Here is a 23,679-nt window from a genome sequence, read left to right on the forward strand (position 1 = left end):
CACCTTTAGGGTGACTACACCCTTCTTATGACCTCTTCTGCTGGGAAGTGGGCGTAACTCAGACCCTTGTGGCATAATTCCTTCCAAACAAGGAGGAGGAATTTAAAAAGTAGTGTCCACTTCAGCTCGTCCACCTTGGGGGTGGGACTTGCATGAAGTGGGCAGTCCTAATTAAACTAATTTTCCCATCTGTGCTGCCATCAAAAGTGGAGTCAGGACAAGTGGGTCGGTCATCTCCACCATCTGGAGAGACCTGCGTCGCATTACAAAGTTTGCAAGGCCTTTGAAGCTCCTCTCTGTGGAATGTCCATTGCCTGGAAGAGGAGGTCACACCTCTGCCCAGAACAGGCCTTTGTCCCAGGCCCTCAAGGGTGCTAGCTTTTACCTAGGGCCAGTCAGTCGGCAAACTAGTAGCTGGTAGGTTTTCAGGGGGCACCTCTAAAGTGCCCTTTGTGTGCATTTTTTAATAAATCCATCGCTGGGCTCAATGAGGGTTTATTATTTTGAGATATTTGATACCAAATATCCCAGAGTTCAGAGAAGCCATCATGTAGCTGAGGAACTCGTAATGACCAGTGTCCAGCACATGGATTTAAAATGGCTTCCCTGTGCACTTACCATAGCAGGGGCATATCGGCTCATGCATATATGCCCTCACATGTGCCTGGATGCACCCAGCTTTAGGGGTGACTTACACTTGGCACATGCAATTATAGGGGACCTGGCACACAGGGGGTGTGTGACAGGTCGTGTTCTCAATTTATCCTGCACCAACACAAGCAGTCTGCAATAGCAGCATTGTGTAGGTTAGCTAAGGGGTCACTTGGGGTGGCACAATTGGTGCTGCAGCCCTCAAAGACCTTCCTTCATACCCCAGGCACCAGGGGTACCATTTACTAGGGACTTACAGTGGTAACTAAAGAGTGTAAAACCACTGTGCAGTTCTGGGAAAGAGATCTGGCACTGGGAACCTGGTTAGAAAGGACCCAGTGCACTAGCAGTCAAAGCCCCATCAGAAACCTGGGAAAATGTGGGGGCTAACCTTGTCAAAAAGGGTACTTTCCTACACAGCCTTTTGTCGTTAATGGTGGCATGATCATCTGTCCTCCCTCTTCACTTTAGAAAGCTTATTTCGTATTTAACATTGTGGGGTCGTCTTGGCCAACATGTTGTTTCTGATGGAGCACACATAGTTGTCTCGTGAGGCATTGCCACCTGCCAGTGATGAAGAAATGGTAAGAAAACATTATTTAGATCCTGTCAGGCTCCTCTGATGCAGTTCTAATAAGGAACTTGCTTTTAGAGTCAATTCTATCAGAAAACAACATTACTGGACGTAAGTAACTTTTCTTTAACTGAGACCATATTGAATTGTTAAACAAATACACTACAGATTTAGATTACACAGGTTTGAGAGACGAGGTCAAATAATAAGTTATGAGTTTTATTCTTAAATTCTGCCTGAACTGTTTGTGTTTATTTTTGTAGGATACACTAGCCTATGCCACGGCCTTGTTGAATGAAAAGGAACAGTCTGGGAGCAGCAATGGGTCAGAGAGCAGCCCTGCTAATGAGAATGGCGAGCGATGTTTACAGCAGGTACAAATATAAGACCAGTCTCCAGAAATCATGCATAACCATAATCATCAAGTGTTGTGGTTTGTGAATTTTGTTCTTATTCTGTCATTAGTGTAATCATTTTCACTAACGCTGACATTTTATTTGCTCTTTTTTTGTCAATGTCTACATTCAGAAGGTTGGATGGTGCACCCCTGCACTCCCTTTTAAAAAAAAATAAAAATAAATATCTGTCCATTTGGCCTTGAATAGAAATATGCATATTCCACAGCAGCTGCCTCTCGCTTTTTTAGTCTCTTCATCTGGTTTGGTTTGCGAAACATTGATAATGATAATTTTTTCTTTTGTAGTCTAGGTAGACTAGGTCTGTAGAGCACATGCTGTGTATACTCCTGCCATCCAGTGTTGAACTCACGTGGGATTTGTTTTTGTTGGAAGAAGTATTTTCGAGTCACAGGGTGTGGTGAACCCATCTTTCTTAGACAGTGCGCATGGTCATTGGCTTCTTAGTCAGATTGTGTTTTTCTCCGCCATCAAATTCAGATTTGAGCTCTGGTTTGACGTTGCACATTCTCGTCGGGTCTTTGGCACCATCCCTCATCGGTCTAAACAATCCTACTGTTCGTTGGTCTCCACCGTCGGGTCTTGCTTGGACTTAGGCTTGCATTTGATGACATTTCCACTTTGGGGTTCTGCCCTGCACAACTCCATCTCTTCAGCAGCCGAGAATGTCCACGTGGTGGAACAGACCTATTTTTTAGTTCTTCTAAAATTGCCACACCAAATTCCCAAGGACAGATTTGCATGAAGTCTGTAACTCATACCTACTGCTGGATCACAGAGAATGATCTTGTGATGCGTGTCTTGCGATCTACAATAAAAAGCCACTTTACAACCAAAGAGCACAACGCATTGCCTCTGCTTCAATGGTGCAACGCCGAGGAGAGGAGTTTGCCCCTAACATTTTCAGTGAAGGAGAGGGAAAACCCTTGCAGCAGCCGAAGTGAGTCAGGTGTGGACATTGCCTGGCATTCGCATCAGAGGATGGAGACTCTGGGTCTGACATTGAGACCAAAGGGCCCCTGCCGGGGCAATGCCCTTTACCATGGACTGCAGTGAGCAGCGCTATCTCCCATCCCTTAGAGCCACCAGCCTCGAGCTCCCTTGCCTTATCTGATGTCTCCAAGCAACCACTGCCTGATGGCCATGGTCAGCATCATTCAAACTACTGAACTGGACCCTACGCCTTCGATACTTTTGGCACCGAAGTCCGCTATGAAGCCTCGTCCTTCAACCTCTATTCTGCTCCGTCACCAAGGTTGAGGGGCAAGTTGAATTCTTCAGAGCCGAAATCCACCTGAGGGCATTCTGGTTGCTGATCTGCCGCAGGTCCATCCAGCACATCATTGGAGGAAAGCAACAAGCCCATCCTGCAATGGCTTAATGAACTCCAATGTGCTAGACAGTAGAGGATTCACATAAAACCATGCATGGGCCAGATCATGGCAAAGACGGTCCAGCCACTCAAGGCTCTGTCCCTCACAAGTCAAGACTTATTTCAGTTGAACCCCCAACCCTCCTTTGGAGCGGATGCCCAAAAAGTCTCAGTATCCGCAAAGAGGCACATGTCCAACAGTGCCTGATCCTTCTAAGCCTCTTCCTCGTCTTCTTCAAACACCTCCTCCTACTACAACCCCTCCTAATTCTACCTACCATTTGTGGCCTGTGGACCCACACACACACACACACATTACCCACAAGGATCTTATTATTCAGGGGGTGGGGATAGTCCAGGGTTCGCCCAATGACCCATAGGACCTGCCATATCATCCCCAGGGTCTCAACCCTTGGGATGACTAACAGGTAGATCCCCCACTGACCCAGATTTGTACCCCGACGACACAACTGCATACCATGAGGTACTGCACAGACCAGCAGCTTTTCATAAGTTTGAACTGCTTGTTTAGCCTGAGGAGGAAGATTTCCTTCTAGAAACCATCTCCTCCATTCAAAGGTCCCTCCAGTACCTACCCATGATGAAGGGAATGCTGAAACCTGCCGGGGAAATCTTCAAAGAGCCTGTGAAAGCTAGAGTCGTCATAGCCCAGGTAGATAAGTTTGAAGCTTCTCCCTCAGACCCCCCTGCGTCACAGGTCAATTACCCCCTGGTTCACACTGCCAGGAAGAGAAAGAGCTCACAGGGTACAGGGGATGAACCACACCCCCAGCAGAGCAAGAAAAGAGATGCAGCTAGCAAGTGTGTTGCAGCGTAGTTTGCCATTCAGTGACGCATGTTGGAAAGTAGCACCTTTCTAACATAGTTACCCCACTTTTTGCCTCATGTCAGTGTGTTTAGGCTGAGGTACGCTCGGTTCCTGCTACACACACACACACACCCACCCACACACCAGGACCCCAGTGCCAGTGTTCTCTCCCCTAGATTGAGTTGGTAAGTACCTTTTACACCTCACAATTGGCATACTGGTGCACCCCTGTAAATCCCTAGTATATGGTACTTAGGAACCAAGGACATTGGTACATCAGATATCCCCCATGGGCTGCAGCATGTATTGTGCCTCCTATCGGGGCCAGTGCAACCTGTGACTACAGGCCTGCCATTGCAGCCTGTGTGAAATGGTGCATACAGCTTTCACCCCAGCTTTAAGGTTTGCTTTATATCATGGTCCCTGCACTCTGATCCTGTAAGTCTCTCCTAAGGTAGGCCCTTCAGCCCAAGGGGCAGGGTGCGCGGTTCTCAGTGTGAGGGCACCCCAACATGAGCAGAGGTGTCCCTACAAACTCCATTTTCTGGGCTATGTAAGTGTGGGGAAGCAATCTTAAGGTATGAGGTGGACACTGGTCTATACGAGATGTCCAACTACATAATGGCTTCTCCATACCTGTGACCGTGCATCCTCCAGAGTCACAGGGACTCTGCCTACACTTAGGAAAGCAAGAAGGAATCTCCCTTGGAGTGAAGGAGTCACTCTCCTGCATCCATAGGTGTGGGAAAGTTCCCTCTTTTTGGCATGGTTACCCCCACTTTTTACCTGATGTCAGTGTGTCGTGACTGTGTTTACTGGGATCCTATTGACCAGGACCCCAGTAACTATGCTTTCTCCCTCTAGATTTGGTTGTACCTAACTTTTTACACCCCACAACTGACATACTGGTCCCCCCATACATGTCCCTAGTATGTTGTACTTAGGTACCCGGGGCATTGGGGCACCAGGGGTTCCCCATGGTCTGCAGCATGTATTATGCCACCCATGGGAGTCCATGCAAAGTGTGTCTGCAGGCTTGCCATTGCAGCCTGCGTGAAAGGGTGCATGCACCCTTTTCAGTACAGTTCACTACACCAGGTCACTGTAAGTCACCCCTATGGCAGGCCCTCCTAGCCCAGAGGCCATGGTGCAAGTACCTGTGTATTAGGGCACCCCTGCATGAGCAGAGGTGCCCCCACAAACTCCAGCTCCCCTTTCCTGGACCTCTTGTGTGCAGGGCAGCCATTTTACCTGTGTACAGGACATAGGTCAGTACCTATGTCCACCTACATAATGGTTACTCCGAACCTGGCATGTTTTATATTAAACGTCGGATTCATACCCCAATACTGTTGCCAGTATTGGTTGTATGATTCCATGCACTCTGGGGGCTCCTTAGAGGCCCCCCAGCTTTGCTCCTACCAGTTTGACGGGGTTTTCCCGGGCAGCCCGTGCTGCTGCCATCCTTTAGATGGGTTTCTGCCCTTTTGCTGCATGAACAGCTCAAGCCCAGGAACACAGAAAAAATGGATTCCTTTATGAGAGGGATGCAATACCCTCTCTCTTTGGAAGTATGTGTTACATGGCTTAGGAGGGGTAGCCTCCCTAAGCTACTGGTATGCTTTGAAGTGCACATTTGGTGCCCTCCTTGCATAAACCAGTCTCTACCGGTTCAGGGACCTGGTGCAAAACTAGGCAATGGAAAGGGGAATTACCACTCCCCTGTCCATCACCACCCCAGGGGTAGTGCCCAGAGCTCCTCCAGGTGGTCTCTTGGTTCTGCCATCTTGAATCCAAGGAGAGCAGAAGCCTCTGGGAGCATCTGAGTGGCCAGGTCAGGCAGGTGACATCATAGCCCCCTCCTGATAGGTGGTCACCTTGCTAGTGACCAGTCCCCATTCCAGGGCTATTTAGGGTCTCCCTCTTGGGTGGGTCCTCAGATTCGACATACAGGATTCCAGCAGGACTCCTCTGCAACTTCTGCTTAGACTTCTGGCCACTGGAAGCGCAACTAGACTTCACAGGAACAGCAGCTCCAGCGACGACTTTGCTCTGCAGCATTGTTTCTCAGGCTCCTTCCAGCAACTGCAATATTTCTTGACTGTGCATCCTCTGAGGGTGGCAAGTCTTCAGGCTTCACCAAGAAGCGAGAAGGAATCTCCCTTAGAGTAAAGGAGTCACTCCCCTGAATCCGCAGGCACCAACTACAATGACGACCAGCTGCGTGGGTCATCTCTCCTGCAACTCTGCTTGGATCCTGCAACAAAGGTGATGGTCTTGAGTGGTTCCCTCTACCACCTGTCCAACTTTGGAGGTGGTAAGTCTTTGCCTCTCCTTGCAGGACAGTACCCCTGTTCACAGCGACTCTTGCAGCTACCAAGACTTGTTGGTTCTTCTTCCGAAGGACCTTCAGGCTCCGTGTAGCCTTGGCCTCCAGCGCACTTCTCTGCAACGCTGCCCCCTCAACAAAGGGATCCGCAGGCACCAACTGCAATGACGACCAGCTGCATGGGTCATCTCTCCTGCAACTCTGCTTGGATCCTGCAACACAGGTGATGGTCTTGAGTGGTCCCCTTGGCCCCCTCTACCACCTTTCCAACTTTGGGGCTGGTGAGTCTTTGCCTCTCCGTGCAGGACAGTACCCCTGTGCACTGAGCCTTTTGCAGCTACCAAGGCTTGTTGGTTCTTCTTCCGAAGGACCTTCATGATCGGTGTAGCCCCGGGCTCCATCACTCTTCCCTGACTGCTGCTCCAGCGATGTGGGACTTCTTTCCAGTTGTGCTGAGTGGGCCTCACTGCGATTCCAGGAATCCATTCCTGGGTTCCATACACCTGGTCCTTGCGCATGACAACAGCTGCACAACCATGGTCTCCATTGGCTTCAACTGGAGGTTCTGACACAACTTCACCCCTATGCAGCTGGGATCCCTGGTGTAGGTACTCCACTGTTCTAGGTATCCACTGGTGGGGACACTCTCCAACCTCCATTGTCTCAATGTGTTTTCTCAGAGTCCTCTAGAAAGGCTTCTAGAACTCAAAAACTCTACCCTCGACTTCCCCATGTTATCCTATAGACACCGTCCTGGGGTTACAACTCAGCAGACAGGCACCTGGGGAATCTTATCTACTTACATTGGACGCTCCTATGCTTCCCTAGTATTAAGGGTCCTTGAGTTGTGATTGATTCTCACATTCCATTTACTTAGTATATGTTTGGGCCCCTCCAGAGAGGCACATGGTATTATATGCCTGCACATACCTTTTTCTAAGTATATTTTTGCATGATCATATCTTCGGTTAGGAGATCTACCAAAGTTAGTTCTAGTGTGTGTGTTGCAATAAATATATACTAGTTTTATAAAGCTGGTGTGGTTCTCTTCCTGTGTTTACATCACTGACTGACTGGTGTGGTATTTGCACCCGCTTTCCACCCTCCTGGATAAGCCTTTGCTGCTCTCCACAGCTAGCCCTCTGAGAGCTCTGGTTATCTAGAACCTACTACACTATCACTAAGGGTTGCCTGGATTCAGTACAGGGTGCCTCACCTACAGGTGTTCACCATATACTGAGAAATCCTCCTACAATGCATTGCTAATTCCATTAGCTTGCTCTCTCTGTACGATCGAGCCCACTGTGATCAAATGGAGGATCTTATACAGCATCTTCCAGTACAACACCAAAAACGGGTAGGAGTTGGTGGAGAAGGGGAAGATAATCTTCAACACCAATATTCGCTGCGCTCGAGACGCTGCAGACACGGCTGTGAACTGAATTAATTCTAGATTCCTCTTAAGGCAACATGCATGGCTATGTGTCTCCGGTTTTAAACGGGAGGTACAACACCACCTCTGACAGAAAGCAGCTTTTTGGCTCACAGGTTGTTGAGATGCTCGAGAAAATAAAGAGATACTGACATGGCTAAAGTCATGGCTGCATTACAAATACCTCGTGCCCGAGGCTCCTTTTGAGCCCCAAGTACCGTGATGGAGTCAAAGCAGCTGCAACCCTGGAGACTTCACCTCCTACCCAAACAACAGCAGCAATCCCCTTCATGGAATTTCTACAGGGTTGGGTATAAAGGGAACAATTGCAAAGGTAGATGTAAAGGAGCAGCTGTCAAAGGAGCTACCATCCCGAAACAGAGATGCTTTCCTTCTTCCCCGAAGCCAAACAAAACCTGTCAGGGGCAGACTACAGGGTTCCTGACTCTATGGGAGGCAATTACCTCCAACCGGTGGGTTCTAGATGACATACAGGAGGTGTATTGTTTAGAACATACCCCAACACCACCCAACCTTCCTCTGCGCAGATACAGGTTATCCATCGAACACCAATGTCTGCTTCAAGAGGTGCTTTCACTACTTGCCAAAGAAGCCATAGAGCCAGTGACACCACTACATCGCGGCAAAGGGGTGTACTTCCTGTACTTCATCATTCCCAAGTAAGATGGCTTCCTCAGGCCTGTACTTCAAGGTGCTGCCTTTCAGGTTCACAACCGCCCCCTGAGTATTTACCAAATGCCTAGATGTAGTAGCCGCTCACCTCAGGCATGGTGGCATCCGCATACTCCCTTACCTTGACGACTGGCTGATCAAGAGCCCCATGCAGCAGCAATGTCTGGCTCACACACAAACAACCATAGATTTTTCAGCCGGATCATAATGTAACAGCAAGTACAGTATTATGTTTGCTAGGCGTGATGGCGCCCTTCATTACAAAAGTGCCACATGCAAAGTTACACATGCCTCCCTTACAACAGTGTGTAACAGCGCAGTGATCTCAGGCAAAGGGTCTGTGGGAGGATCTAGTTTTGATTTGGAGCCATACTCATCGTTCTCTGCAGTGGTGGAATGCCAACAACCTGTTACAGGGACAGCCCTTTTTAGACCCAGTTTTGCAAGAGACCATCACTATAGACGCCTTGCTCACTGGATAGGGATCACATCTCCAAGACCACACACTCCAGGCTTGTTGACACCCGCACAGCAGGGCCTCCACATCAACCATCTATAATTGCTGGGTATTTGTAGGAAGTTGTCTCTCTATGAAGTGCACTAAAATGAAGTACACTGTGCAGAGAGTCCAGTGGATCCCCTACTGGTGTTGCAGAGGCAAAGATAGGTAGGACTAATGCTCTATTTGTGGTAGTGAGGGCGAGCAGTTAGGCTTATCAGAGGGTAGTGCTAAGCATTTTTTGTACTCCGAAGCAATAAATTAGACAGTCAAAGAATAAATCAGAGACCAATTTAGAAAAATAACAATTCTTTTTATATATGTTTCCAACCCAAGAACTTTGTAATCAAGTAAGTAGACTTATAAGCATCCATACCTGAGCACTGATTAGAGCCACACCAACAGGTCACAACGGGCGGCACTGGGGCTGCCGGGTGCAGCGGTGCGGTTAGGTGCCGGGTGCCCAATGGTTTCATATGGGAGTTTGGTCCTCGTGAAGACAGGCTGCTGGCTCTGGCTAGGAAGCCAGTCAGGGACAACAAGCAGGTAGGTAGTAGACTTGGGGTGCTCAGGGACGTAGGTGCATCTTTGGTCCTCTTCTCGTGTGCCCATGGGCAACAGATGCATGGTTGTCTTTTGGTGTCAGGCTTTCACATCCTGTAGCACTCGCGGTCGGGGTCCTGTGTGTTGAGGCTGCAGGCGTTTCCCGGGAGCCTGCAGGGGTGGACTCAGGCTCTTAGGAACTAGGGTACTTCATTGGCACCGGTGACCCACCTCAGCTGGGGTCGGGGATCATGGGTGCAGTGGTTGCTGGAGATGTCAGCTTTGCTCTCTTCACAACCCTGGGGGGGATGGGGCTACGTGCAGAGGCTGCAAGCATCTCAGTGAGTCCATGATGGGTGAGGCCACTCTGGACTTGGTCTCTGGGCAGTTGGAGACCCACGGTGTTACTGTTGGTTGACTTCATCTCGTATTGTGGACGTCGGGTGCAGTGGTCACCTCTGGTGTCGAGTTTCTAGGGTCCAGCAGCTGAAGAGTCTTTTCTTTGGAGTTTCTTCTTGCAGGGCAAGACGAGTTGGCTTCTTGTGCAGGATCCTTCTAGGTCAGCAAGCAGGCCGGAGGGGCTGGTTCCAGGCCAGCTGCTGCTTCTTTTCCTCTTCTGCTGGGACAACTCTTCTTTGTCTGGGTTTTCTTAGGTTGTCAAAATCTGAGTTCTAGGGTTCAAGGGTGCCACCTAAATACTAAATTTAGGGGCATTACAGTGAGTGCCAGGCAGTAGCCAATGGGCTGACCACCTTGAGGGTGACTACACCCTTCTTATGACCACTTTGGCTGGGAAGTGGGCATAATCCAAACCCTAGTGACCCAATTCCTTCGAAGCAAGATGGAGGAATTTGAAAAGTAGTGTCCATTTCAGCTCATCCACCTTAGGGGTGGGACTAGAATGAAGTGGGCAGGGAGGCTGGTCATCTCCGCCTTATGGAGAGACCTGCGTCGCATTACAAAGGCAGAAAGTCAGTTAGCGTACTAGTAGATGGTAGGTTTTCAGGGGTTATGTGTATTATTTTTTTATTTTTTTTTATAAATCTATAATTGGGGTCACTGAGGGTTTATTATTCTTCGATGTTTGATACCAAACAACCCATGATTCAGAGAAGCCATCATGTAGCTGGGAACCTCGTAATGACCATTGTCCAGCAGATGCATTTAAAATGGCAGCCCTGTGCACTTAACGTGTCTCAGAATTGACAGACATATAGGGGCATATCTTCTCATGCACATATTCCCTCACATGTCTTGATGCACCCTGCCTTAGGGGTGTCTTACACCTGGCACATACAGTGATACGGGACCTCACTCACAGGTGTATGTGACAGGTCGTTTTTTCAACGTAGCCTGCTCCAAAACATGCAGCCTGCAATGAACGCACTTGTGTGAGTTTGGTGAGGGGTCCCTGAAGGTAGCACAATTGGTGCCGCAGCCCTTAGAGCCTTTCCTTAGTATCCCAGGTACCAGGGGTACCATTTACACTGGACTTACAGTGGCAGCTAAAGAGATTGTCAGTTGTGCAAAACAACTGTGCAGTTTTGAGGAAAGATATCTGGCACTGGGGACCTGGTTAGCAGGGAACCAGTGCACTAACAGTCAAAGCCGAATCACAAACCAGGCAAAAAGTGGGGGCTAACCATTCAAAATGGGTGCTTTCATTCAGTATTCACTTTTCCCTCTGAGAATGTCTTCCACTCATTTGCAGCAAGGTCATTTTACTATGCACGGACAATACCACGGCTAGGTTTTAGCAAGGGGGCAAGCACTTGTCCCAGCTGTCTGCTCTAGCCCAGGGCATATGGAAGTGGGTGATTCATCACAAAGTGCAGTTGGTCATAGAGTACATTTTGCGTCTGGTCAGCAACTTGACCGACCTACTCAGCAGTACCTATTAACAAGTCCAAGAGTGGGAACTCCACCCTAAGACACTATTCATTTACTTCCGGAGGTTGGGGTTCCCTCACATAGATTTGATTGCCACTGCAGAAAATGCAAAATGCCCAAGCTTCGATGCCAGATTACGACAAATGCGGTCCATGGGCAATGCACTACGGATTAACTGGTCATGGATATTTGCCTGTGCATTTCTGCCTCTCCTACTGTTCGTAGGCCGCAAGCCAAGGCAGAAGTCCCCCACCCTCAACCTAGTTGCCCCAACCAGGGCAAGTCAGTCTTGGAACTCCACTCTGCTGGAACTTTCCCTGGATCCTCACTAGAAACTTACCAACAGGCCAGACCTTATCATGCAAAACCACTGGGCACTCCATCACCCCCAATTCTCAGCAGCTCAATCTTGCAATTTGTTTCCTGAGGTCATAGAATTTGGTTATCCCAAACTATTGGAAGACTGCATGTCCATTCTTCACAAAGCATGCAGACCTACTACCAGGGCCTGCTATGCGGCCAAATGGAAACGCAAGGTAACCTTCTTGTAGCCTCCCTTAGGAGAGTAAGTGAAATACACGCTCTCACCATAGCGGAGCCTTTTTTTCAGGTTCATCTGAAAAGGGTGGTCCCCCAGAACTAATCTCTAATTCTTTATAAGGTTTTTTCCAAATTTCATCTCAATCAAGCCATTGAGTTGTCAGTTATCTTTACACATCCAGTCTGTTTTGGAGTGCGCTTTGCATATCTTAGATGTCAAAAGGGTGTTACTGTAATATGTGGATAGAACAAAATCGTATCGTAAGACTCAACAACTTTTCATGGCCTATTCGGAGCCACACAAAGGGCAGGCCATTTCCAAAGCAGGAATTGCTCATTGGCTTGTCAAGTGTATTCAGACTTGTTATGCCAAATACATGGTCCTCTAAGACCCCATTCCACTCTCCAAAAAGGTGCCTTGATGGCTTTCTTGTGGAATATACCAATAGCTGGCGTCTGGAAGGCATCTACTTGTTTCATTTCTCATACTTTTACTAACCATTACTGTTTGGATGTCCTGGCAAGACAACAAGATAGCATTGGCTAGGTGTTCTTATGCACACTGTTTCAATCTTCTGCAACATCCTCAGGCTAAGCCACCACTTTTGTAGAGGACTGCTTTACAGTCTGTGAACAGCATGTGTATCTACAGCTTCATGTGCCACAAACAGAAAATCTTAATTACCCCGTAAACATCTGCTTGTAGCATTTAGTACTGTAGATTCACATGTGCCCACCCACTTCCCCAGCCACCTGAGGTCCGTTGCAAATACTCTTACCTATTCTTTATTTAGCATGGTCAGCTCTTCTGTATCTATCTACATCTTCGTCCTCTGGAAAGAAGAAAACAATCCGACTATGAAGCAGATGCCCATACGCATTGGCTACCATAGAGGTTGAAGTCACCACACTTCATGACTCGAATAGACTTCTTTGAACAAAAGCAACTTGCACACATCCGAGCCCAACACTAGATGGCAGGAGTACGAACAGAATGTGAATCTACAGCGCTGCATGCCAAGAACAAATGCTTACAGGGTGAGTAACATATTATTTTTTTCTCCGCCATCAGGTTTGGCCATGTTTGAACAGATCTCTGGGTCTGTACCTATCTATGTTCATCTCGGTCGCCTTCAAACTTCTCTATACTCTGCGCTGCCCACAGTGTACAGTGAAGTACTCCTTGACAGATCTCCATTAGGTTTTCAACCTTGTATGTCCCCGGAGCATGGCGAAGGCTCATGCGGACTTGTCTCAACTTCTTCTCCAAAAAGACTCTGAGGTACCACTGCAAATTACGTTTCGCTTGACGCACAAAGGCGTAGCGACAAGGGGATGAGGTTTCTCCAGTGACACCAGCATCAATGAAGAACAACAACCAGGACCTTCGCACGAGCAGGCTGCCCACTTCAGCCCAGAGACAAGCTTTCAGCAGTGCCTCAGGTCATCTAAGTCCATCCAAAGAAGACTTTGACCATGGTCTCAAGAGTAGATTCACTGGAAGGATCTAGTGTTGAGCTGAGCATGCACTCTTGCAGTGTTGCAAGAGCAACATTCTTTTGCAGGCCCAGCCCTCTTTTGACCCTTTTCTGCAGGGAAATATCACAATGGACGCTTCACTCATAGGGTCAGGTGCACATCTACAGGAGTTGACTGTTCAGTGTATGTGAGAACCTCATCAAAATTGTCTCCATATCAACTACTTGTAGTTTCAGGCCATTCAGCTGACACTCAAGGCATTCCTCTGTCCCATTCAACACAGAGTGTTTCTCATTTGCATAGACAACAGGACCCCCATGTTATACCTACAGAAGCAGGGCACAACAAACTCTCTACAGTGGTCGGTGCTGGCACAGGGCATTTGGCGGTGGGCACTCTTTCACAGTGTCCGTCTAATGGTGAAGCACTTACTGGGAATAGACAACAACTTTGAAAACCTATTCAGCAGCATGCCCGTAAGTGGGAACTTCACCCACAAGTCCTACACCCTTACTTTAGTCATTGTGGGTTTCCAAAAATAGACCTCTTTTCCACTGCTAAAAACGCAAAATGCCCAAGCTTTGCCTCTAGGTACCCATAGTAAATGGACAATGCACCATGGATAAGCTGGTCAGGGCTATTTGCCTACAGTTTTCTGCCTCTCCCACTTCTTCCGTTCGTGGTTTGGAGGCTTTGTCAAACATCCCTCACTTTCATTCTTATGGCCCCCACATGGGCCAGGTAGCCCTGGTTTACTGCCCTCCTCAACCTTTCCCTAGTGCCCTATGAGAGGATGCTTAACTGGCCAGACCTTCTCATGCAGAGCAAAGGTACAGTCAGGCACCCGAACTCAAGGCAGCTGAATGGTGCGTCTGATAGATGTAGGAGGCTGGCTCAGTATATGGTGGACACCTATTGGTGATGTACCCTGCACTGAGTTCAGGCAACCCTTAGTGATAGTGTTAGAGGTTTCTAATAACCAAAGGTCTCAAAGGGGTAGCTATAGAGAGCAGCTCAGGCTTGTCGGCAAGGGTGTCAAGCAATTGCAATAACCACAGTCAGTCAGTGATTTACACACAAGAGGGAACTACACCAAGTGTTAGAAAAATCAAGTATTATTTATTTACACAGAGGCACTAAACTAACTTTGGTATATTTCCTATCTGGAGATGTGAACACACAAAAATATACTTCAAAACAGGTAGGTAAAAGCATATAATAACATGGGCCCCTACGGGTGCTAAGCCAAATATTTAAAAAATGGGTGAATACAGACACAGCTGACCAAGACTTATATTTAAGGAACCTAAGGACTGGGAAAGTACTAGAACACCAAAGGTTAAGTAGCAGTTATTCACCAAGAGCCCATGTGCAGAGTGTGGTGTGTCCTATAGGGTAACATTGGGAAAGCCGTGATTAGGAACCTGAGGAAACCCGTTGGGACAAGGATGGTTCAAGAGTGCCCCCACCTGTGGAAACCCATAGAAGTGGAGTACCTGCACCAGGGAGCCCAGGTGCATAGGGGTGAAGTAGTGTCAGAACCTCCCATTGAAGTCAATGGGGACCTCGGCTCTCCAGCTGCTGCGGTGACCTATGGTCCAGGATGGTGGAATCCAAGCTTGGATTCTGGACAAGGAGCACCTGTGAAGAGAGGGGACAGAATCCAACCCACATGGAGACATCCAGGGGTGCAGGAGGGCAATGCTCATCCTTCTTGTGGATGCTACTCCGTTGGACGGTTGTTGTGAAGATGCAGTTGCAACATCCAGGCAATGCATAAGGATCCCAGGTATCATCCACAAGCTGACCCACGCTGGTTGTCGAATGCAGAGGGGTCCACCAAAAAGCCTTGGTAAATGCAAAAGGAGTGTTGCACAAAGAGTTACAGTAGTGGGGACCAGCAAGGTCCAAAGGACTCAATCTTTACAGGTCTGTCAGGACCAGCCCTCAGCAGGGAGGAGAACCAGCAGGAATCGGTGGAGACCCCAGGAGGACCCTCTGGCAGCAGGCAAAGTAGTCGCGAGGCGGACTCAACAGCACAAAGATGATGGATGCAGAGGTTGCAGGGAGTATGTCGGTCTTGGAACGGTGAGATGCTTAAGGCTTGGGCTTCTTGGAGCTAGGATGTCTTCAAGCTGAAGAGCCTACAAGCCTTGGTGACGACAACAGATGCGGTGCACAGGGGTTCAGTCCCAGCAGCTCCAGCGAGGGACCACTGTCTTCCCAGTTGCAAAAAAGGCAGATCAGGCCTCTAGAGAGCCACAGAACTATCACCTGTGTTGCAGAGCCTTGAGGCCATCGTGGGACAGCAGGATCCACAAACTGGTCTTACACTTTGAGATACCTGCGGTTCAAGGGGAATGTCTTCACTCCAAGGGAGATTAGTTCTGGATGTCTTTAGTGCAGACAGAGCCCTTGCAACTCTGGAGCATGCACAGCCACGGAAATAGCAGAGTTCTTGGAATGCCCGGGGACAAAGTTGCAGTAGGAGCTCTCCTACCAATTGCACTCTTGTCTTGGTTTCCCGTGAAGTCCAGTAGCAGAATGTGGTATCCAGTTCACAGAAGAAGCTGAGAAGACGAACCTGGTGTCCCACCCTCAAGGGAGCTCTAAAATAACCCGGGAAGGGAATTGGATGACTACTGCATGACCCACCGATCACGGAGTCAGGGATGCTACTCAATTGGACTGACCAGTCCGCTGCTTCCATGGGTCTTTGCTCATCCTCAACTGCAAGAATGGCTAAAATCTATTGACACCCTCAAATGTACTCTCTCCCCATCTACTACGATCAAATCCCTGGGAATCTCTCTGGACTCCAACCTGACCTTGCAGGACCATATTAAGTCAAACGCCAATAATGCCTTCTGCAGCCTTAAACTTCTTCACAAAATCAAATCCTTCATACCCCAAGATGACCTCAAACAGGCCACTCAAGCACTGGCACTCAAGACTTGACTATGGGATCTCTTTCCTCACTGGCACGGCCAAATCCCGACTCGCCCCTATGAGGTCCACTCTTCATGCAGCAGCTAGACTAGTGACAGGAACTAAAAAATTTGACCACATCTCCCCAGCCCTGAAGAACCTGAAATGGCTCTCGATTGAGGCCCGCTGCCTGTTCCGCACTGCCTGCCTGACACACAAAGCCCTTCACACTGGGAAACCTGAATACCTCGCTAACAAGCTAGTGAAAGCTGGTCAAACCAGATCTTTGAGAAGCACAAACTCTCTCCTCCTCCTCCTTCCGAAACCCAACAAGCAAAAAACTCGATCATGCTCCTTCTCTAACAACGCTCCGAGAATATGGAACTCCTTACCCATCCACATCAGATCTAACACCTCCCACATGACCTTTAAGAAACTACTGAAAGAATTCCTCCTAAACCAACCCTCTCATTAATAAAGGTCTCTCCCTCTCCACCCCCCCTTCCTCGATTTGCCACCCTTCTATTCTTGAGAACCCATATGTACCCTCTTTGTACAAAGTGACTCTTGACTTGTGTGTCTCTTATGTTTATTCTCATGTTTATTTCCTGTTCTGTTGTAAAGCGCTCTGTTACCCTCTCGGTCTTGCTAGCGCTATAGAAAACTCTTATAAATATATTTTTTTTTTTAAATCCTGTTTCCAAGATGGCAGAGTCAAGTGACCACCAGGCAGATCTCTGGGCATTGCCCACCCCTCTTACCCCTCGACCCCCAACCCAAGGGAATGAGCTGGACAGGGGGGTGGTCACTCCCCTGTCCTTTGTGTGTTGCACGCCAGAGCAGGAGCCTTGGGAGCTCTTGCACTGGAAGAAACCGGTTTTGGGAGGAGCATACCAAATGTGCCCTTCAAAGAAGTCTGATGGCGCTCAGGAGCACCCTCATCCCAACCCAGAGACACCTATTTCTAAAGGAAACACGTTTCCTCTTTAAAAAAAAATTTTTTTTAATTCCTTTGTTCTGCCTTCCCCAGCCTGAGTTAAGCTGAGCAGCAGGATTACAGAACAGTGTCTGGGATCTGCAGTAGCGTGGGCTGGCAGCCAGAACCCGTAAGGCTGCACAGGCAGAACTGGGCGATCCTCCAAGGAACCCCCAAAGTACATGGTATCATGCAACTGTGAGAAAAGGCCTCTTTTTGACATGGTTAGCGCCCACTTTTTGCCTGAGGTTTGGTGTACTCTAAAAATTGTAGTGCCCATGGCCCCTGTTAACCAGGTTCCCTGGGCCAGAGCTCCTTCCCTACTGTTGTGATGCATTGGCACAACCGGATACACCTTTAGCTACCACTGTAAGTCCCTAGTAAAAGGTACTTAGGTACCTAGGGCATGGGGTACTAAGGGTAGGCCCCTGAGGGCAGCAGCGCTGATTGTTCCACCCGCAAGGGCCATGCATCCAGATTCACCCAGCACTGCCTTTGCAGGCTGGGTCTCCTGGTGCAATCCTAAAACACAAACTCGACTTGGCACACTGCCTGTGTGCCCTGTCCCGCATACACTGCATACACCATGGGTAAGACACACCTCTGACAGGCCTCCCAGCCCTAAGGAAGAGTGCACCATAGTATATGTAAGGGCATAGCTCCATGACCAATACGCCCCCACTGTGTCCTTGTCAAACCTGGAACATAGTGAGTGAACAAAGCAGGCATTTTGATACATGTGCTGGACACTGGTTAGTATGAGTTTCCCAGCTATGTGATGGCGACTCTGAATCCTGGGTTGTTTGGTATCAAACAACTCCGAATGATAAATCCAAACTGGTACAGTGTTGGATTTATCCCTAGATGTAGCCAGGGGTCACCTTAGAGGTACCCCCTGCAAAAGCTAACTACCCTGCATGGTTGCTGACTGGTCCTATCCAGCCTGCCACCTCCAGACTCCCAATCTACAACCTTGGGGGAGAGATCCATCTCTCTGGTTCGTAGAACAATGCCCTTCCTGAGTGGAGGTGCTAACACCCCCTCTCTCAGGAATGTGCACTGCTGTGGTGCCAACTTCAAAGGCCTTACTGCCTTTGAAACTCGACCCCCAGGCCTCCTGCTAGCAGCAGATGGTCACTCCCTTTGCAAACCCCCACTTTTGGCAGGAGCAAAGGCAGGAAACTCCACAATTGATAGGAGGAGGGGCCCCACCTGGCCTGCACCACCCCTAAGTTGTTGCTTGCGAGGTGGGCACAGCATTTCATTTTCCACCTTCTAGCGTGGAAGGAAAATAGTCAGTCAGGGATAAGGAGGTGACCCTTCCCCACAGGAAGTGGTCACTTTAGTGGGTGTAGCCATCCTAAGGTAGATTGCCCACAAGTCACTACCAGGTTCCCACTAAAACACCCACCAAGTACAGTATTTAGTGTACATCCATAGACCAGGGCATCAGATTCGACGGACAAAAGAAGACCAGCATCAAGAAGATCCAAGGCACAAGAACTGTAGACCTGCTGCAAGAAAGAAAAGGTGCAAAACTCTGCCTGCTGCACCCAGGACCCAATTATCGCTGCTGAGGATCTGCTGAACAATGGGAAAAACTCTAAAGAACCACAGAGGACCTTCAGGCTTTGAAAATCGCCATAGAACTCCTTCCAGAGTGGAGGTACCACTCTACAACAGCAAGTAACCAGCAAGCCAGTGAGAGTCACTTAACTCACCAGCTGCTAACTCCCGAACCGGAAACTGAGGCTGGACCAAATGACACACCAACTACCACAACGTCAAACCCTGCAAGTGTTCCAAGTTTGGTGGCACTGCGCTCTCCAGTGGTCAAACCATACCAATACCCTGGGTATTCTTCAGCTAACATTGAACACTGAGAAAACCAGCCCGCCTAAGGCTGAAAAAGGGCCAGGAGGAAGCCCCAGTCCAGGAGCCCTTGCACAGTGTGCCTAGCTTTGCACACTACATACAAGGCCAGCCTCCTACAGCAACTAACGTAGTTGCATGATTCTAACATGTTTGATACCAAACATGACTAGGTTCGGCGAAACCATTATGTAGTTGGATATCTTGTAGTGACCAGTGTCCACTGTATACCTTCGAGTGGCTTCCCGGCACTTACAAAGCCCAGAAAATTGAATCTGGGGCTTGTAGGGGTATCTCTGCTCGTGCAGGGGTACCCTCACACTTAGAAACTTGCACCTTGCCCTTGGGCTGAAGGGCCTACCTTACGGGTGACTTATAGGGTCACAAGTGTAATGTCCATAATATAAGGTGGACCTTATATCTGGGGTGAAAGGTGCATGGACTCCTGGTGTACCAATGTACTGGGTACCTAAGTACCATATACCAGGGACTTACAGAGGTAAACCAGTGCGCCAGCTTCTAGGGTGTGAGAAATGTTTACCAACCAAATTTACGGGAGAGAGGTCACAGACAATGGGGGTCCTGGTTAGCAGGATACCAGTGTACTAAAGTCAACACATACTGACACCAGGCAAAAAATGCAGGCAACCATGTCAGAAAGATCCTATATTCCCAAAATAAAGACTTCTATTTGCAGATTCCTTTCCTTTGTGAGCTGTACCCCATCAGGTGGCATCGATTTGGCTCTGCATCCATCGTCCGCGCCAGATATGTTGTTGCGGTTCCTATATAGGTGCCACGCGGGCATGCTGACGTCAGTTCTTTTCTTTCCATGCCAGCAAGCACTGCTTCGAAGAGAGCTACCCCTCAGTCATATTTGACTGGCTTTTTGGACTTTTTGTCAAAGATGTTTTTGTGTTTTTAACTCCTGGTGCAGCGAGATTGTCATCAAGCAAGACCAGGTTCAAGCCCGTGACGAATCTACACCTTGTGTGTCTTTGGTGTCTGGAGTGTGACTAAAATCATGCTCTGAGCGTCGGGCCATGCATCTGAAGGCTTTGTCGGAGTGGTCCCTGAAGCTGATGGTGGCTCAACGCACAACTTAGAGCAAGACGATATCTTGGTTGAGAGTCATGCGCCAAGATCAGTTGCGGAGTCCGCCATCATCGTCATGCCACTACAAGTCTTCAGAACGATCGGGTAAGTCAAGGCACAAAAAAAGATCAAGGAAGTTGAAGCATCCTTTGACTTCTCCTCGTCCATCAACACGAAGGAGCGTCTGCATTCTATGCCTCGCTCTGCGGAGCCTGGGCCGCATCCGGGAGCTGGAGCAACCCCTACCTAACTTAGAGGGTTTTACAAGGCCATGTGCCTCATTTTTGGCCAGCCCGACACGGCTGGATCGCTTTTGGGCTCTGGGAAGGGGGACCTTCGGTTTCCGTGCCCATGGCTTCGGCCTGGATCTGGACCGACGTTGGTTGTTCCTCCCCGACCTACCCTGACACTCTCAGCACTGTCTGCACCCACTGTCTGTGCCATCCCCATTATAACACCAGACTCCGATACGGAGCCAGATGGGCATCATTTGATGCCGATTCTGGCGCCCGCTGCCTTCGTTGCTATGTTGGATCCTGAGCCCCTTTCTTATGGGCCAGGTTATGGGGTTGAATGGGAGGGGTCTCTGGATCCTTTAGAATACCAGCACCAGGGGCAACCTATGGACCAGCTTATAGACTTGGGTGAAGCCAGCGGACTGAATACACCTCTAGATACTGGCATGCTTTTCCCCCTATTGTGGCTACAGTGATGGGAGCTTCCTATTCTATGGTGGTGAGGAGGACAGGTGAGGTCCTGTACCTCGAGTTGTCTTCCGTGGCCGTCAGGACTAATCTCCTGACAAAGGTGCTACAACCCAGAGCTTCCACCTCAGAACCCATACTCCCATTTATTGAGGCCCTCACAGATGTCCTACTGGGTACCTGGTCCAAACCCAGCACAGGGGCACCTGTGAACAGGACAATTGTCCTCCGTCATCACCCCGCTCCAGGGTTTTATGACACAACAATGTACTCCTGAGAGCTTAGTTATTCAAGTCTCTACCTCCCAGGGTGTGTTCCCTTCTGCAACCCCAGTTAGGGATATAGGAAAGTAGGATTGGACACACTTGGGAAGAAGATGTTTTGTTCCCACCAGGCTTGCGTTGCGCTCTGTGAACACTGCATGCCGTTTGGGCCGTCATTCCCACACTCTGTGTGATACTGTTGCCCAAGTGCTGCCTCAGGTCCTGGGTAGGCCCGGGATGTACTCTCTCTGGCTGTTTCTGTAGGAAAGTGCCAGTTTTGGCATGGTTACCTCCTACTTTTTGCCTGATATTGATGCTGGCTTGATTGAGTGTGTGCTGGGATCCTGCTAACCAGGCCCCAGCATCAGTGTTCTTTCCGTAAACTATAGCATTGTTACCACAATTGGCACTTCCCTGGCACACAGCTAAGTCCCTTGTAAAAGGTACCAAGGGATGTGTGACCAGTGAGGGTCCCTAAGGGCTGCAGCATGTATTGTGCCACCCTAAGTGACCCCTCACCAAGCACATGCACACTGCCATTGCTGATTGTTTGTGCTGGTGGGGAGAAAAAGATAAAGTTGACCTGGTATCCCTCTCAGGGTGCCAGGCTCACCAACCACTGCCTGTGGCATAGGTAATTCACCCCTCTAGCAGGCCTTACAGCCCTAAGGCAGGGTGCAGTATACCACAGGTGAGGGCATGGCTGCATGAGCAGTATGCCCCTACAGTGTCTAAGTCCATTCTTAGACATTGTAAGTGCAGTGTGGCCATATTAGATACATGGGCTAGGAGTTTGTTAATACAAACTACACAGCTCCATGATGGCTCCACTGAAGACTGGGAAGTTTGGTATCAAACTTCTCAGCACAATAAACCCACACTGATGCTAGTGTTGGATTTATTGTAAAATGCACACAGAGGACATCTTAGAGATGCGTCCAGTATTCTACCCTACCATCTAGTGTAGGACTGACCGGTCTGTGCCAGCCTGCCACTAACAGACAAGTTTCTGCCCCCCATGGGGGGATACCCGTTGTCTGCTACAATCTTGGTTCGCAGACACCTCCAGGGACGGTAATGCTTGGGTACCTGTTCAAAGGTAAGGAATCTGCAACTAGAAGTCCAATGAACATGTTACTTACAATTGGTGAAGCTTCATCTGGTAGCAACAATATCTAGTTGCATATTCCTTACTGACCCAGCTATCCTCCCCACTCAGTAAACTGATTTCTAGGGACAAGGACTTCCCTTTGAAGGTCTTAGTTTTGACGCACCAGCAGTCAGTTTCTTTATGGCTCTGCGCAGCTTGCATGGAAAGTTGAGAAAAGAAAAGAAAGGGACGTCAGCGTGCCAGGGTTGCACCTACATAGGAACTGCAACGTCATATCTGACGTGGACGACACCCTGATGGCGTGCAGGGTTACTGCTCACAAAATTCTCCGGATCCAGTCTGATGCCTACGGAAAATTCAAAGGTAAGGAATCTGCCACTAAGTATTGTCTCTACCAGATAAGGCGTTACCAAAGGTAACTAACTTGTACGATTTGGCTCCTGAGGTCCTAGAATTTAGCTATCTTAATCTAACTTCGGAGTGCATTATCATCCTTAAGGAGGCACACAGACCTAAAGCGCAAGCCTGCTAATGGAAGAAGTTCATGCACTACTGTCTTCCCATGCACATCGGCTCCCCTCAATGCAACAGTCCTGACACTGTCTGTTATTTTCTTCACTTGCAGAAGCCTTCATTTAGCCACAATACAAGAGTTTTTCCAGATCCAGTGTGGCACCCTGGCAGGCTAAAAAAAAGTTGAGGAATCTGCAGATAGAGTAGGCACCAGAAAGAGGCATTCTATTCTCCAGGACAACAACACTGTTAGAAATTGGTTCTCTAGTTGGCAGAGTATGCACCCTGTCAAAGTAGGGACCACAGTTCTTGTCAGTGTAAGTCAAATACACAACACAAATTGACGTGCACCTAGTAACTTGGCACAAAAGACCAGGCTTAACTCGGAAGGCAATGTGCAACACTAAAAAAATGACTCAACCTCAAGTTAGAAAAATAAATAGTATTTTCTGGCAAATTAGGACCAATATGACAAAAATCCAATCAATTAGCCAGTAGTTATGCCTTAAATTAGGTTGCATGAGGGTTCAGTAATGAGTTTTAGTCCCGTCAGGGTGTCAGAGATGCTTACAGTTCCGGGGTGCTCAAGTCATAAGGTTGAGGCAAGGGAAAAGTGTTTTTTCTGGTGTGTTCTCCACCTGATCCTCAAGCGATGTTAGGAGAACAGGAAGTTGTGGGAAAAACTGAGGGCACTCCCACCATGAGAGTTAAGGTCCAAGAATGTCCAAGGAACGGAAAGTATGTGGCACTCCTTTTAAGAGTGTTAATGGTGTTCGGCTCCAGCCCGTGATGCTGCTGAATGTGCCTCTCATAGGGGGTTTCCAGCCCCGGCTGCAACTGTGGATGTTCCTGGGGGCAGGTTCCAGCATTCAGGGGCTGCGATGATAAGGGTGTGGTGCTCATGAGGACCTCACAGCATGCAATCCGGCGTCCTGGCTCCCGAAAGAGGCGAGTCTACTTGCAGCTTGGG

At 48.8% G+C, this 23,679-nt stretch overlaps 1 protein-coding gene across 2 annotated transcripts in view; it reads left to right on the plus strand.

The window, feature by feature from the left end:
• USP24 (ubiquitin specific peptidase 24) overlaps nt 1-23,679 on the plus strand; it is a 1,409,949-nt gene that overhangs the window by 1,376,680 nt on the left and 9,590 nt on the right. For both annotated transcript variants that reach the window (XM_069232604.1, XM_069232603.1), the window contains exon 66: nt 1,489-1,599. In XM_069232604.1, coding sequence (XP_069088705.1) covers nt 1,489-1,599 — 111 coding nt within the window. The remainder of the gene's footprint in view (nt 1-1,488; nt 1,600-23,679) is intronic.

Source organism: Pleurodeles waltl, chromosome 4_2 (assembly GCF_031143425.1).
Source record: "Pleurodeles waltl isolate 20211129_DDA chromosome 4_2, aPleWal1.hap1.20221129, whole genome shotgun sequence".
NCBI classification, from domain to species: Eukaryota; Metazoa; Chordata; class Amphibia; order Caudata; family Salamandridae; genus Pleurodeles; species Pleurodeles waltl.